Raw genomic sequence first — 14,207 nt, 5'->3', positions numbered from 1 at the left:
TTAATTCAGGGGCTGTTGTTCTAGCAGGTGGAATAGCAGGAAGGATTTTTTTTTTTTTTTTACCGTTTTTATAAAACTAACACTACATTTTATGAGTTTGGGGAAAGGTAATAAACATGTCTTTAAAATGGATTTGTCCATGCTGAAGGAACCTCTTAAACACAGTAACAGAAAGCCGCAGAGCCCGGTAATTGCAAGGGGAATTTTACTGCCCTTCATGATTCTCTATCATTCCATGCAAAGGATGGAACACAACCCAGGACGGCTTGGTTCTAGAGGCACAGGGTGCTGGGAGCTCCTAGTGAAACCAGGAGGAGGCTGGCACAGAACACTGACGGAGCCATCGGCACCCCCACAATGAAATGGGTCCCACACAGTCCTAGCTGACGGCACTCGGCTGGCAACAAAGTGAGGGTTAGTGGGCACAAGCCATACACCAACTCGTGGTTCTCTGCAACATGATGTCATTGAGTCTCCACGAATGTCCCACGACACAGGTGTCACCAGCCCCCGACGAGAAGACAAAGACTACGTAAGTTACGGCAGTGGAGGTGGCCAGCTAATCGGGGACTAAGACTGCAACCAGAGCCCTCGAGACCCTGCTCTTCCCTCCATTCGCTGGCAGCGCCCCCAACAGTCTATGAGAAGACCAAGGACCTCTCACTTTGGCCTTTTTCGCTTTTTATTTCGAGCCTCCCTCCCCATCCCTGATGGTTTAAAGGCCCGTTTAATTTCGCTGGTTTTATTGCAGCTATATTCATACCTCGTTGGCTAAACTGTAACCTTTGAAACTAGAGCATCAGGCTTCAGATTTTTCATTTTTCCTTCCTTTATGAGGAAAACATACACAGACTCTCTGCTGCCTGAAACCATGATAGCTTAACTATCATGGATGGAAAGGACCTCGGGAACCCCCTTTTTATTTCAGAAATAGGCTAAGTGAAGTCCAGAAAGGCCACGTGATTTGCCTGAATTTAACACATTTAAATAGTGGCAGAATCATGACCCACTCAGCCCTTTCCTGGGATACCAGGCTCTCCAGGCCAAGTGCCTTCAGGGCAGAATCAGTCGGTGTGTGTTAGAAATAGAAAGGCTAAGAAAAAGCAGCCCCGATAGCAAAACAAATAGAGCCAACATAAATGTCCGCCAGTGGGGGAATAGCGGATAAATGGTACCATATTAGTATAATGCAACATAACACTAGAAAGGCATTAACTAGATCTGCAACTACCACACCAAAGACCTTCAGAAACAACTTTCAATGAAATGAACAGGTTAGAGAAGGAAACATTTATTTCTAGGGCCCATCAGGTAATGTAATATCTTGCTTGGAAACAAGCCCATATGACCTATAAGTATAAGAACATGGACAGAAAAGTGCATTAATAATGTGGCACTTTAGGGAAAAGAAGCAAGAAGGGGCACCCACTGGATTTCAATCTTCTATGTGATATTTTATTTCTTTAAAATGAGCAAACAGGCCAAGGTGCCAGAGATGAAAGTTGTGACTTCTAATTTATCTAACTTCAAAGCAGATAGGCTGAGTAAAAAGTGGGAGCACACCGAGATGTGAATTAACAGTGTTCTGTTTCTTCCCTGGCAGAATTGACTTCGAACAGTTAAAAATCAATACTTAAAAAATTAAAAACAAACAAACAACAAAAAGAAAACAGTAACTATGCTATTGTCATAATCAAGAAAGAGAAGAAGGGACAGCAAAGAGAGAAGCGAATGGGGCCGGAGCAGAGCGGGAAGATCTGGGGTGGGAAACAGACTCACAGGCGGGGAGAGGGACTGCCACTTAGGGGAAAGCGTAGTGGTGACATCACGCGGAAAGGCAAAGGTAAGAGGGAGAAACCAAGCAGACCAGACATGAGAGGATTAGGGGAAAATTATTAGGATGCTTCCCACAAACCAGGCCAGCCGCCTCGGAAAATCAGTAGCTCCAGCAATCAGATAAGGTGAACAGATCCTTAAACACTGAGAAATGTTCAAGGCCGTATGAATGCAAATTAGAGGCTATTTTGGGGTGAGGTTAAATTCAAGAGGAAAGCTGAGGGGACTGAAGAGTTCTTTTAAGCCTAGCATGTAAAATATCAGATTAATCTAGAGGGAAAAAAAATCCTCTTCGGAAGAATCATTTTAAAAATAAGCAATCTTGCCTTCCCTAGAGCCCCCTTCAGAACTGGGACAAAACGTGGATGCCACCATAATCCATGGAGCTCCGGTTCCAGAAACACAGCCGAAACATGGAAAGGACTCTCCCCTTTTGAGTCTTAGAATTTCTGCTTCAAAACAGTTCAAGGCTTTGGTCAGAATTTGAGCTTGTTGGGATCTTGGTATAATAGATGGGAAGTCAAAGGGCAAGGGTTTTCTTCTTTTCTTCAATTCAAGTGAACAGCATGAGTGAAAAGGGCCCCTGACTCTGCGAGCTTTATATTTATCTGGAGATCAATTTCTACAAGTTCATATTCTGCTCTGAAGATCACCAGCATCATCGGAGATTTAGTCACAGCCAAGCTGCTCAGGAAGAACGATCAGTACTCACTACAGAAGAGAAAACACTATCCCTAAAACCAACAGCTATACACTCCATCTAAAACATTCATTTATTCCACATTAAAGGAACTCACTTGTTTCAAAAAGTTCCATGATAAATCTCCCTTCAGCCATTTGTCCTGAAAAGGCTTGTCTCATCGAGCGGAACTTCATACCCACATAAATCAGTGGGTTCTTTCAGGGGTGGACCATGGCTCCGGGACAGAACCGCAATTAGTTAATGTTCCATCACGTTAAGACTTCTTCAGCTAATCAGAACTCTATTCTAAAAGTAAAGTATTTGTTACATACAAAAATTACCTTCCCAACCTCCCAATGCAATAAAAAAAAAAAAAAACCACACCTTTTATTCAGCAAAAACCTTGCAATGAATCCTTTAAGTTTCTTTTTCAAAAAAGACTGGTCAAGTAGCTTTGAAACAACTTTTTAGAATTCACTTTGCTTCTTGTTCATCCTCTATCCTATGACACAAAAGCAACACCTTCTATTAACACAACACTGTGGTTTGAGAAATTGTCTCCTCCTTCCTGCTCCAAGCCCTTTGGATAACATTCCTCAGCCACCCCACTCCAGGGAAAAAGAGAACCTCTGAGGCAGCGCCTTTCTTACCACACTGGCGGTGGCTGTAACTAGCGACGGTTGGTGGCTACGGCACAGGGAGCCTGATCCACACACCACAGGCACAGAATGAGTGAGGCCGAGTAGTAACAGAGAACGTCACCTCAACTCACACTGACCTGTGTCACTTGTATTAACACTTGACATACTATGGACTTCCCAGTTTCTCAGACCAACACTCCTCGCCCGACCCACCCCCACCAGCCGTGGCACTTGCTGCCAGCCCCCAGCCCCCCTTCCCAGTACTTACACGCTCTCTATGCTTAAGACTTTAGATGGATGGCTTACGACTGACTGATAATTGGCAGTGCCCCACAGACAGGCCTTTCCCACTGTGGTCCCTGTTACCCAGCACAGCAGGTTGAAACACGGAGCACTTGAGAACCGTGTATGGATGGATGGGAGGAAGGAAGGAAGGAACATATTAAGAGCCTGAACCTCTTCAGCCCCCAAAATGAGGATCCGGGGTGCACCGCTGCAATGACCCGCCCACCCCCCCCACCCCCCGCCTGGTGTAAAACAGGCCAGCTCCAATTTACCCTGAGAGCTTCAGAGCACCTCAATTCTGAAGGCCCCCAGAAGGGAAGAAAGGAAGAAAGAAATAAAAGCTGAGTGGAAAAGGGAGGAAGCCACAGGGAGAGGCACGTAAACAAGAGGAAGAGAGAATGATAAAGATCAATTACTTGCTGAAGCAGCACTTATACAGCACTTACTGTATGCCAGACATTAACTCATTTCATCCTCCCAACGCCTTTCCTGGTGCCATTGCCAGGTTGGAAGGCTTCAAAGCAGAGAAGTGAAGCAACTTGCCCAGAATCACTCAGCTAGTAGCTGGCAGAGTCAAGTTCCAAATGTGGAGAATCTGACTGCAAACCCCAAGTCCCCACACCGCACTTACCAGAGCGCATCCCAGAGAACACACTACTTTCTCTGGGTACCTGATAGGCGTGGAGTGAAAAAATAAAAAATAAAAACACGTGATCAAACGCAAATTGAGAAAAATGCTAAGGTAAATGGGCTTCTTTACTAAAGGACTTTCCTGAGCTTTTCATTTGCTCATGAGTCCTGTGACTCTCCAGAAGAAGAGAGTTTATGTGGGTCCCAAACTTACTGGACCAGGAACTGTTTTCTTGGAAAAGTGCTTTGCTGGACCAGACACCACTTCCAGAAACATAAACCTCATACCTGCTCCGTACCCACTATGTGCTCCCAGGTTTGCCAGAGGCCAGGTGATGGAATACGCTCACAGGGCAGAGTGACGGAGGTCACCCAAAACTCTGGGATCATGCCCGAGCCCTATAGCCTCAGCCAGCCTCCTGCAGAGGTCCACCCCAGGGCCTCCGCTCCTGCCCACGCAAGACAAGAACTGTTCGCAAGAGCCCGTGCCCTCTCCAACTGGGCAGCCTGCCCAACGCGCCCCGCAGGGCGTCTGGCTTTGTGGACTTCACAATGGCAATGTCTCACCTGAGTGAGTAATCGTTCCCTTCAATTCTGAACTCTTCTCTGTCCCTTCTGTGAGATCATCTGGCGTTAAGTCATTATCACACACAGAAAAAAAGGAATATACTACTTTACCCAAATCTCACAAAGAATTCTTAGAAATGCCTGAAGTTGATAGCTATTATCCTCCACTGACAGAAACATTAATGATTCGCTTTAAGATAACAAGTAAAAGACGTTTTCAGTCTCTTGGAAGGAGACCACCAAGTGAGGTACTTTTCTTCTAACTGCCTGCGAGTCAATTACATGATAAGTGCGCTCTATGAAGCCCTGTTGTTCCAAGCTCGGTAAATATCCTGAAGCAGAGAATACAATTACAGCTGAGCAACTCCTTCTTAAATACTATGAGTGTCCTGACAATGCCCACCGACACCTAAGAGAAGAGGGAGCTACATGGGCATTTCAGAGATCAAGCTCCAGGGCTGAATGCGAAGTCCACCTGCCTACGACAGCCAAAGCCCAAAGCTCCAAGGCCATGAAAGGGGCAGTGGACAAGCCATGCGGGAGTCCTATAAGAGGGACATCATTTAGCAGCTATGCCTTGGGCTCCCCACCACAGCTACTGAGTCACCCAACTAAGTCCTCACAAATACTGCCTTCACCACGTCATTCCTCCGCTGAAAACCTTTCTCCGGTTCCCCACAGCCAAGAAGACAAAGTTCAGTCAAACCCACCTTTCCAGCTACACTCCACCAGAATCCCTCAATGCCCGCCTTCCTTGCCCTCTTCTCCCCTGCATTTTAAGCCCACCTCGCCCCCACCGCCATCAGGAAGCCCTGTCCACCCCCAAGCAGTGCGTCATTGTCACGTGAAACCCTGCGATGCTTTTCAACAAATTCAATTTCTACCAACTCCAAGTTTTCCCCCAACCACAAAACCACTCGTACCATGTTTGATTCTTTTTCCACTTAGGAGGGGAAATGACTTCTCTCTGCAGCTGACAACTTTCACTGGAGTTCAGCAATTCTCCTATTCTCTGGAAGATGAAAAGCTCTACATCTTCCATGCCTATGGTTCATATTTCACCAAGTGGTGTCAGCACTGATATAGTAACCTCCCATTTTTATTGAGCGGCGCACCATGTAATTGATGACATCTGCTGGGGCTGATATTTTAAGTGAAGGCTATTCTCAGCTCTGCCCGCTCTGCCCGTGGCTCTGTATATAAATAGCCAACAGCCGCTATACCTGAGCTACAAAGTGGGGCTCCTTGGCTAGGTCCTCAGTTACACCCCATCAGGTCATGAGGTTTTATCGAAGGGAGATTTATCTCAGCAGATCCACTTTTCATGCCTGCAGAGCTAGAAAAAGAGGGAGCAGGGGTGGGAAACTGCCGGATATGCTCGCCATCATTCCTAGGAGACAAAAATCCTTCTTTGGACTTTCTGGTGCAGCAGATTTAAATACCACGCTCTTTTGGATGCTCAAAGTTTCTGTGTTTGCCCCCAAATCAAGGCAAGTGATCATATACATCCCCGAGTGGCAAATGACGCCCACCTTCCAGTATTATCTTTTCCAATGTTTACTAGTAAAACTGAAAATGTCTTCCCCTGGTGAAGTTTTAGTTTTTGTTTGCAAGTCTTGGGGCAGAGTCAATCCGGCAGTTATTTAGACAACAAGGGATCCTCAAAGGCCAAGAACCCATTTGTGGTTCAGGGCTGGAAACAATCAGTCCACTGCCACCGTCAGTGGAGACACCTCCGTAAGCAAGATCCTGGTAGGAATGTTGACGGAAGGGCGCGTCTGTCAGGCACAGAGAATGTGTTGCTCTGTGTCTGAGTGTTCTTCTGAAAGGAAGGTCTATCCTTTCAAAAGGAATGTTTAGAAACTTTGACCAACTTCAATGGCAAATTTTTAAGTTAAATTGTAAATATCTTCGTATGCTTTCATGTGGCTTATTATGACAACTCAGTCATTGGTAAAGTGGCAAAGGAGAGAGGCTCTTGGAGGCTGCTAAGATACGGGTAAGTCCGGACTGATCTCCAAAGGAAAGCCTTTCCGGGCACCCGCTCCCCAGACGCAGGCAACACACGGTAAACTCCCCAGCTACAGATTCAACACCTGCCCTGAGCACATCCCACGGAAACTGCGGACCGGTTTACCTGCCCAAGCTCTACTTTGAGCCCCCCCGCCCCAAAGGCTGGCACCACAGCTCTTTTGTTTTATTCCCAGAACCTGGCTTGGTGCTTGTGCGCACTGTGGGTATTCAACTTTGAGAATGAATGAATGCATTATGAATGAATACAATGTTGCCCTACTTAGAGGCACGGGATAAAATGCACATGTTAAAGAAATTTTAACACCAATGTTGTTTATAAAATAAATAAATAAAACAAAACCCAGAGTCCCGGGACATAGGGACCCATTCAAGTGACAAAGGAGAGAGGAGAAGGAGGCACCTTCTACCATGTTACATGTCAATGCCTTCCTTGATTTCTTTTTTTGTCACGGCAACCATCAGGATCACATCAAACACTCAAGCCGCAGAAGTGGGAACCTTTGACACGTGGTCGGTAACCCTGCTCCTCCAGGTTTTGGTATTAATTGCATATACATGCTTCAAGTGCAATCTAGCATCATTTTCAGCAGCCAGTTCTGTGGCAACAGCTACCACACATGGAACAATAGGAACAGGGACGTGATTCACAGTAGGTCCTCGGTGTGTCTTAAATAACTCACAGGAGCACACTGGTAGTGATTTACAGTGGCCATCAGGAGATGGGCTTTATGCTTGCTTGTGGGAGTGCAAAGAGCCCTCTGAGGACCAAGCTTACACCCAAGTGGTCAGTGAGCAGCCTCAGAAGCAAGTTTCTATTGGGAACCATGAAGAAGTTATTTAACAAATGAAATACTAGTGCTCTTGAAAGTCTCCTGGGACTAACCTGTTTCTAGAAAGAAAGTTTCATTTTTATAGCTCATGTCAATTGCAAAGCATTTCCAGGCAGTCTGTTCCACGAAAGAAATCACTAGATTCCACCCAACAACTTACCAGGTTACTGTGATAAGCATTTTCCTCTCTTGTAATGGTGGTGTTTAAAAAATCCCAAAACCAAAAACATCCAATGATTGTAGGCAATCCAATACATTTTTAAGAATCTGTCTTAGGCGATCTCAGACAAATAACCAAATTGACTAAATAACTTCCATCACCATAGTCATGTCAGGCCCCCAAATCAGTCAAATAAGACAGCTCTCTGGCCTTTTTAGGAACAGTAACTCAGCGTGCGAGGAAGGAAAAATGAGAGTGCATTTCCCATGGAATATGCAACAAGAAATAATGCATCCTTTACCTTGGTCAAAGGGCTTGTTGGGATTCCAGTTTCTGAAATAATCATCCTATATAAGGAAAAAAAATAGAAAACGAAGGTCAGATTTCAGAAAGCATCTCACATCACTGCATAAAAACCTACCTTTCTCCCCACCTCCCAAAACACAAAGGAAAACACACATGGCTTAGAAATCTTTCCCTAAACAGACATTCATGTGAAATCAAAAATGTCAATTTACTTTTTAAATTCTTGTCTTTTCAAACTGTATGGATTAAACACCAGGAATAGTAAAAACATTTCAGCCTAATATGGAAACAAAGCTGCTCTTCTTGGCTTGACAGAAAAACCAAGACACCTTCTAAGTGCAAAGTGGATTTGGTATCAATTATACTGCAGGTGATGCCTTGCTGCCCTCGCTTATGATTAAGCCTCTGTGTTTGTAACAGCTGATAATTTCAACTGTCAACATTCCTTTCATGCGGAGACATGTAACTCGTGGTGTGCAGTTCCAGTTCCCCAACACTCACAAAAGTTAAAAACAGACTGGCCCTTCCAATGTTGGAATTAACCACAGGCATGCACTGAGCTTCCTACCATTTGTTCTGAGTGTGTGACAATAAAGTAACAAAGGCTGGCCAGTCTGCTCAATTCAAAACCACGTCTTTCTTGCAAGTTGTATCAATTTATGCTCTGAGGCTAGACACTTCCTTACTCCGAGATTCCCAGGGTCTAGGCCATTCACTTATTCATGGTTACATTAACCTCTTCTCCACTTTTTTTTTAAATAATTTTTATTCTGTTATATTAGTCACCATACAGTACATCTCCAGTTTTTGATGCAATGTTCCATGATTCATTATCCACTTTTACTAACCTCTCCTTCTTAACGGCTGCCTGCTCTCTTTACCCTCGGCGCCCCGCCCCCAGCTCAGCACTCAGCCACCCGCACTGTCCCCTAGCACACCCATTCTGTGCACGCAACCGGCTTGCCAGGTGAAGAGACTTCACCCATGTTTATCATCCCCACACCATTTCAGGGCTTGTGCACTTTTTCATTTAATTTCCTCCTCCATAGAGCGATCTTATTTGCTCTATGTGTTTTTGACAAGTACTCTGCGCGCTGCAGACAATTTCAGAGAGCTGTCTACAACAAGGCCTCAATTTCTCTTCCGGAGAAGTTAATTTACATCAAAGTGCACAATTAGTTTAAATTATTGTCCATGCTGCCTCCTGCTGCAGTTTATCTCCGACATGATCTCCCATGAATTTTGTCGGCCTCCGTGTCGTTCAATTACCTGGCTTTATTAGACCCTTGTTGAGTTCGCCTAAGCCCTTCAATAGATTTTAGGAAACTGCATTTAGAGTAAAATCACAGCACATTGCTTCTTGGGCAGTGATTCCATTTTCCAGAGCATGAATAAACATGAACAGGTTCCTCTGGATCCTGGGAATTCAGCATTTAATTATTTTTAACTCCAAGGAATTGGCCCACTTTGCTCTGGCTTTAATGTTATGGCATAACTGACCTTCTCATCCACCTGGTTAGGAAGCCTCCAAGGGCCACACCATGAAATATCATGGAGAAGATTCAAAGCAAGCCCTCTGTCCACCTATGATTTTAAATACAATCCTAATCTTTTGAACTGCGTGATCTGAGACTCAACAGCCAATGTCAAATGAGTGTAAGTTTAAGACTGGATACTAGGTGGGAAAAATTTAGCACCCAATTTCTCAGTTGCATGGCCAACGTGCTCTCAACCCTAGACACGAGCACGTTACCCACACATTCTGCTGTTCCTGAGGACATGAGAAGAATTAACCCAGGAAGAACCCAGCCTCACCAATGGAGAAAAAAACACCACCCATCCTTCCAACTGTGGTCCATCAATGCCCTCTTCGCATACAGAGGCCAACTTCCTGTCCAACAGCAGTGTGGAATCTTGTGAAATATTTTCTACTTGAACATGCTGTTCTGATACATGGAAGTCCTTGGAAGCTTAGGATGTGTGTCTGACAGGGAAAGGCTGGAGCCAAAGACAAGTTCCTTTACTTTAATTTCACATGCCACATTCCTTTTGATGTCAAAGAAAGGTTTGAGCAAGTCTCAAAAACTGAATATCCCCTAATGATTTCCACCTACTTTGTAACCTGCCTGGCATGTGAAGCATGCTTCTGGACCCCTTTCACTTTTCCAGGTTAACTACAATGGCCACTTTTACAAATTTCTTGGGGGAAAAAAATCGCAGTTTCAAATACAAAGCCTTTCAGTCATAAAAGCAGATATCCGCATTAGAATATTTTAAACTGATTGCAAAGGTAATACTGCCTAATTGCTCCCAAGATGTGAAAGTGCACCTCGAGCGAACGCTCATTATGCAAAGTGAGTCCTTCAAGCAGCCCATGGCCCGGCAAGGCCAAGCCCGGGAAGAGAATGATTCCCTGCATCTGACTGCTTTTTGCTCAGCTTTAGCAAAGTGGACAGCCTAAGCAAAAACCAATGAGCCAGGAGCTGGTAAAAATCTCGAGTGCAGCTCTTTGGCTAGAGCTAAGAGAAACCCCTATCAGAAGCCAAGATCACAAACACATGGAAAGCACGCTAGAACCAGAGCCCCCCTGGGGGATGGTCCCAGAGAGGGGGTGCAGCTACAGCCAAACGGAGGCTGAGATGTCCGGGCACAAAGAGCACCCTGCCACACCGTTCCCTGCCACACCACACAGGGCAGGTCCAAGCAAGCCGGAGCTGTCTCCATCCACCCCCTCCACGTGTGCGGGAATGCCCAGGGAGCGTGCACCTACACTCAAATGGAAAAAGCCAGAGACAGAAGACTGCCTCTTCTAGGGCCGCACCTCTGGACCATGAGTTCCTACCAGAAGCCCACATATCAGGATGCTCAAGGCACATAAGGACAACCGTCTGGGGGCACTGAACCGACACTCCATCGATACGAGGGCTAGTCACTTCTCCAGGGCCCAAGACCAGAAGTGGGGGTGAAGGGAAGCTACCACCCCAACATGTCTCTTATTTTCTATCTAAACTGATGGAGCTACATCCTATGTATGTTGCCCTAAAACAGACCCAGGACTTCCTGTGCTGTGGATAGCTGTGCCAGTTTTCTCAGAGTTACAACTCCCATGCTGGCCTGTCCCCATACCACCCCAACTCTGCACTGTCCCCAGGTGGGTTCCTGCTGCACAGACCCCAGAATCCCTTCCAGATACTCGCACAGTGCAGGACATGAAGCGCCCTGGCGTCTCATCTTCCTTCTGGCCCAAGAAAGCAGGGACCTGCTGGAATTCAGCTTGTGGGGAAAGGCATAGCGGACGTGTCCCATCAAACATGCCGAAAGAGGAGTACACGTCTGAGATGGCCTCTTAACTAGTCATTTTATCATCTAGTGATGAGGCTTTTAAAAATGACTTGCAAGGATCCCAGCAAGAGTTAATTTTTCAAACATAAACCTCAATAGAAAGATGCATACCTAAATACAGTCATTTATTAAATTCAGTAACTCCTATTAGTGCGTTATACAGGCTAAGGAATGAAAGATGGCGGTGTACACGCACGTGAGTATTTTATGGGCTCCACTGCACAGTATAATGTCAGGCCTCTGCTGGACAGGCCTGAGAACAGTCTTCCTCCAAATTCTAACCAGCGGAGTAAAGGCTGATTCCATTTTACTACACCTCTTCATAAATGAATATGACCCAACCCTTCAGGGACTGTTAAAATCTGGAAGAACCTAGAAATTGAAACAGAGTCTCCAACTTGAGCCTGTTGACTTACGTCCGAAATCATGAAACATCTCAAGGCAGGATAAAGCCATAGCAAGAAAGCATGAAAAGTCAGCATAAAAAATCACGGTAAGAAAGTGACACATCATTGTCTGTGCAGGATGAGAAAGAGGGTGCTGTGGTCGTGGTGTTAGAGAAAGAATCAGAGCCTGAGCAAGATTACAGCCCCCATTATCTTAATCCTCTGCAGCTGATCGATACAGAAGCTGACATATTCCTCCATTTATTTCACTAGTTAAATATCCTACTGACGTAGAAAAGGATCCTTTTAAAGTACTGCCAGCCAGTGACTAGTCCTAAGGAATTTAACTCTGGGTTTTTGACCACTTTAGAGATACCCTGTTCTGGTAAATATTCATGGGAAAGGAAATCTATTCAAAAAAAAAAATATATATATATATATACAGAACACATACGGTATATTATTAATTATTCTGCTCTGTAATTCATCTTCCAATAAAGTCTTTAAGCCTAACACGAAATGATGCAAAAAAATACATATTTCTGCTATAATTTGAGTGATTAAATGTCTTCATCATGATCATAACCAATTGGAAAAATCTCTGGTTCCAGCCCATTTTGAATGGGCACCTGAATTTTTCTTGCACTGTCCCAGAGCCCCAAAATGGCTGATGCAATGTAGCTCAAATATTCCCCAAGGAGTTGCTTTTCCAGAGGTGCTCATCTCAGCTCCACGGATTGTCCAAACAGACTCTGAGGAGGCGATGGGGAGGCAGAACAACATGGAAACTGTTTTGAAACCCAACCACCTTACGTTCACCTCTAAACATGATGATGTAATTTATTATCTACCTTACGGCTCCAGATATCACAGATCAAAGATATTTAGCTCACACGGAACAGATCACTTCTCCTTCACACACATTTCAGCAAAGCTGTTGGAACCCTGCAGTTTCATCTGAAGATTACCTGAGATAATACAGATTCCCAGCCTAGAAAATACATGGGAGCCTCATTTGTCTCAAGCAGGAGTGAGCCACAGGGACACCAACAGAAGGAAGGAAGTTGAGGTGAAGGCAGACAACCTCTCTGGGGTCATCTGTGGGTCCTCGGCAGGTACAGCCAGGAGGAAAAGCACTACCCTGCAAGGTCAGGCCGAGTCAAGTCGGGTTTGCAGATCCCAGATGGGGTGGATCCCCCTTTACAAAACCCAAAACCTTTACAAAGAGATCCATTAAGGGACTGTAAGCAAACCGCTCTCAAAACGATTCAGTGCAAAGTAGTTCAGTTAATTTTCACACTACTCGACTGGGGAGAATAGGAAGAAGGGCTGGTTGGCAGGTGGAAAAAGTGTCTCTAAAACATAACAGAAGTCACTGGAAAAGTGAGATTTCCAGAAGACGTTATTTAGGTACACTGGCTGTATAATTCAACATTTGACTGGAATTTTAATTGGTGTTCAATGGAAATGTCTACTAATCCAGCCATTGGGAGGTACCAAACATTCTGTTTATTCACTGGGAAAGGAGCTGGCTTCCCATTCAAGCACCTCATCTTTGAGCTGTTTGTGGTTCTATCTCTGGGCAAGTGATATGCTGCTAGCGTCCTCTCTACCAGGCCCATCCTGCCCATCCCTAGCAAAGAGCCCCATCCAGCGGGAATCCAATCCTTCTGAAGGAAGTGGCTCACACAAGTGGCCCAGCTTGGGCAGTGACTCAAGGCCCCACCAGGCTTCCCTGCACAGACCCCACTCTTGAGAACCGTGTACACCAGTGACTGGGAGCTGTGTGCAGGAATCCAATTCCACGTGAATATATCACTCGCACACACCTGAGCCTGGGCCACCTCTGGGCAGGGAAGGAAGATCTTACTCACCTGCATATTCCCCCAAGGCATCACTCAAAAGCACCCGATAAATCCTACCCAGATTGCATAAAATAGAAGTAAGCTGTTCCAGCTTTAACATCTTTGTATGCCTGCAAAATTCCCCAAATTGTTACTGGTAAGCGTGTAAATACAGGTGGGTATATGTTTATAGGGACACTCTAAATCACGTTCTTCCTGAATAGAGCGATTCTTTGATAAATTGGTCTGACATTCGGTATAAAGTCCTGCAGGCCCTAGACAAAATGATTTAGAAAATAACCATGTCAGTTGCTCTGCTCTTTCAATAAATAACACACCAGTAAAACACAGATAATAACTGACAATCATACTTGTACTATAACTAATGAGAAAAGATAAAGCAGCAAATGGACTGTTTATATGCGTTTGATAAATTGCATCCCCTGGATATACCAATGAGAAATAAATGTGTGCAGTGCTGGTTCACTGAACTAAAACAAATATTTACCACTGAGATTTAGGATTAAGAATGAAATTTACATTTTACTTGGCAACTATTTGAATGCTATGTCTACATACAGTTGAAAAGTCAAAAACCTACCTCAACTTCCTGAGTACGAAAGCATTATAAATGAGAAAAAAATAAAAGAATCACATCAAACAA

General features: G+C 44.8%; 1 protein-coding gene across 1 annotated transcript in view; it reads right to left on the bottom strand.

The window, feature by feature from the left end:
- The window catches only part of SPOCK1 (SPARC (osteonectin), cwcv and kazal like domains proteoglycan 1), a 266,304-nt gene extending 255,419 nt beyond the window's left edge, over nucleotides 1-10,885 (bottom strand). The window contains exons 1-2 of the mRNA XM_040622703.1: nucleotides 10,814-10,885; nucleotides 7,967-8,012 (exon numbers count right to left, since the gene is read on the bottom strand). Of these exons, the coding sequence (XP_040478637.1) occupies nucleotides 7,967-8,012; nucleotides 10,814-10,885 (118 nt within the window). The remainder of the gene's footprint in view (nucleotides 1-7,966; nucleotides 8,013-10,813) is intronic.
- Nucleotides 10,886-14,207: the final 3,322 nt, after the last annotated feature.

Source organism: Ursus maritimus, unplaced genomic scaffold, assembly GCF_017311325.1.
Source record: "Ursus maritimus isolate PB19 unplaced genomic scaffold, ASM1731132v1 scaffold_5, whole genome shotgun sequence".
NCBI classification, from domain to species: Eukaryota; Metazoa; Chordata; class Mammalia; order Carnivora; family Ursidae; genus Ursus; species Ursus maritimus.
This window is presented reverse-complemented; position numbering and strand designations above follow the sequence as displayed.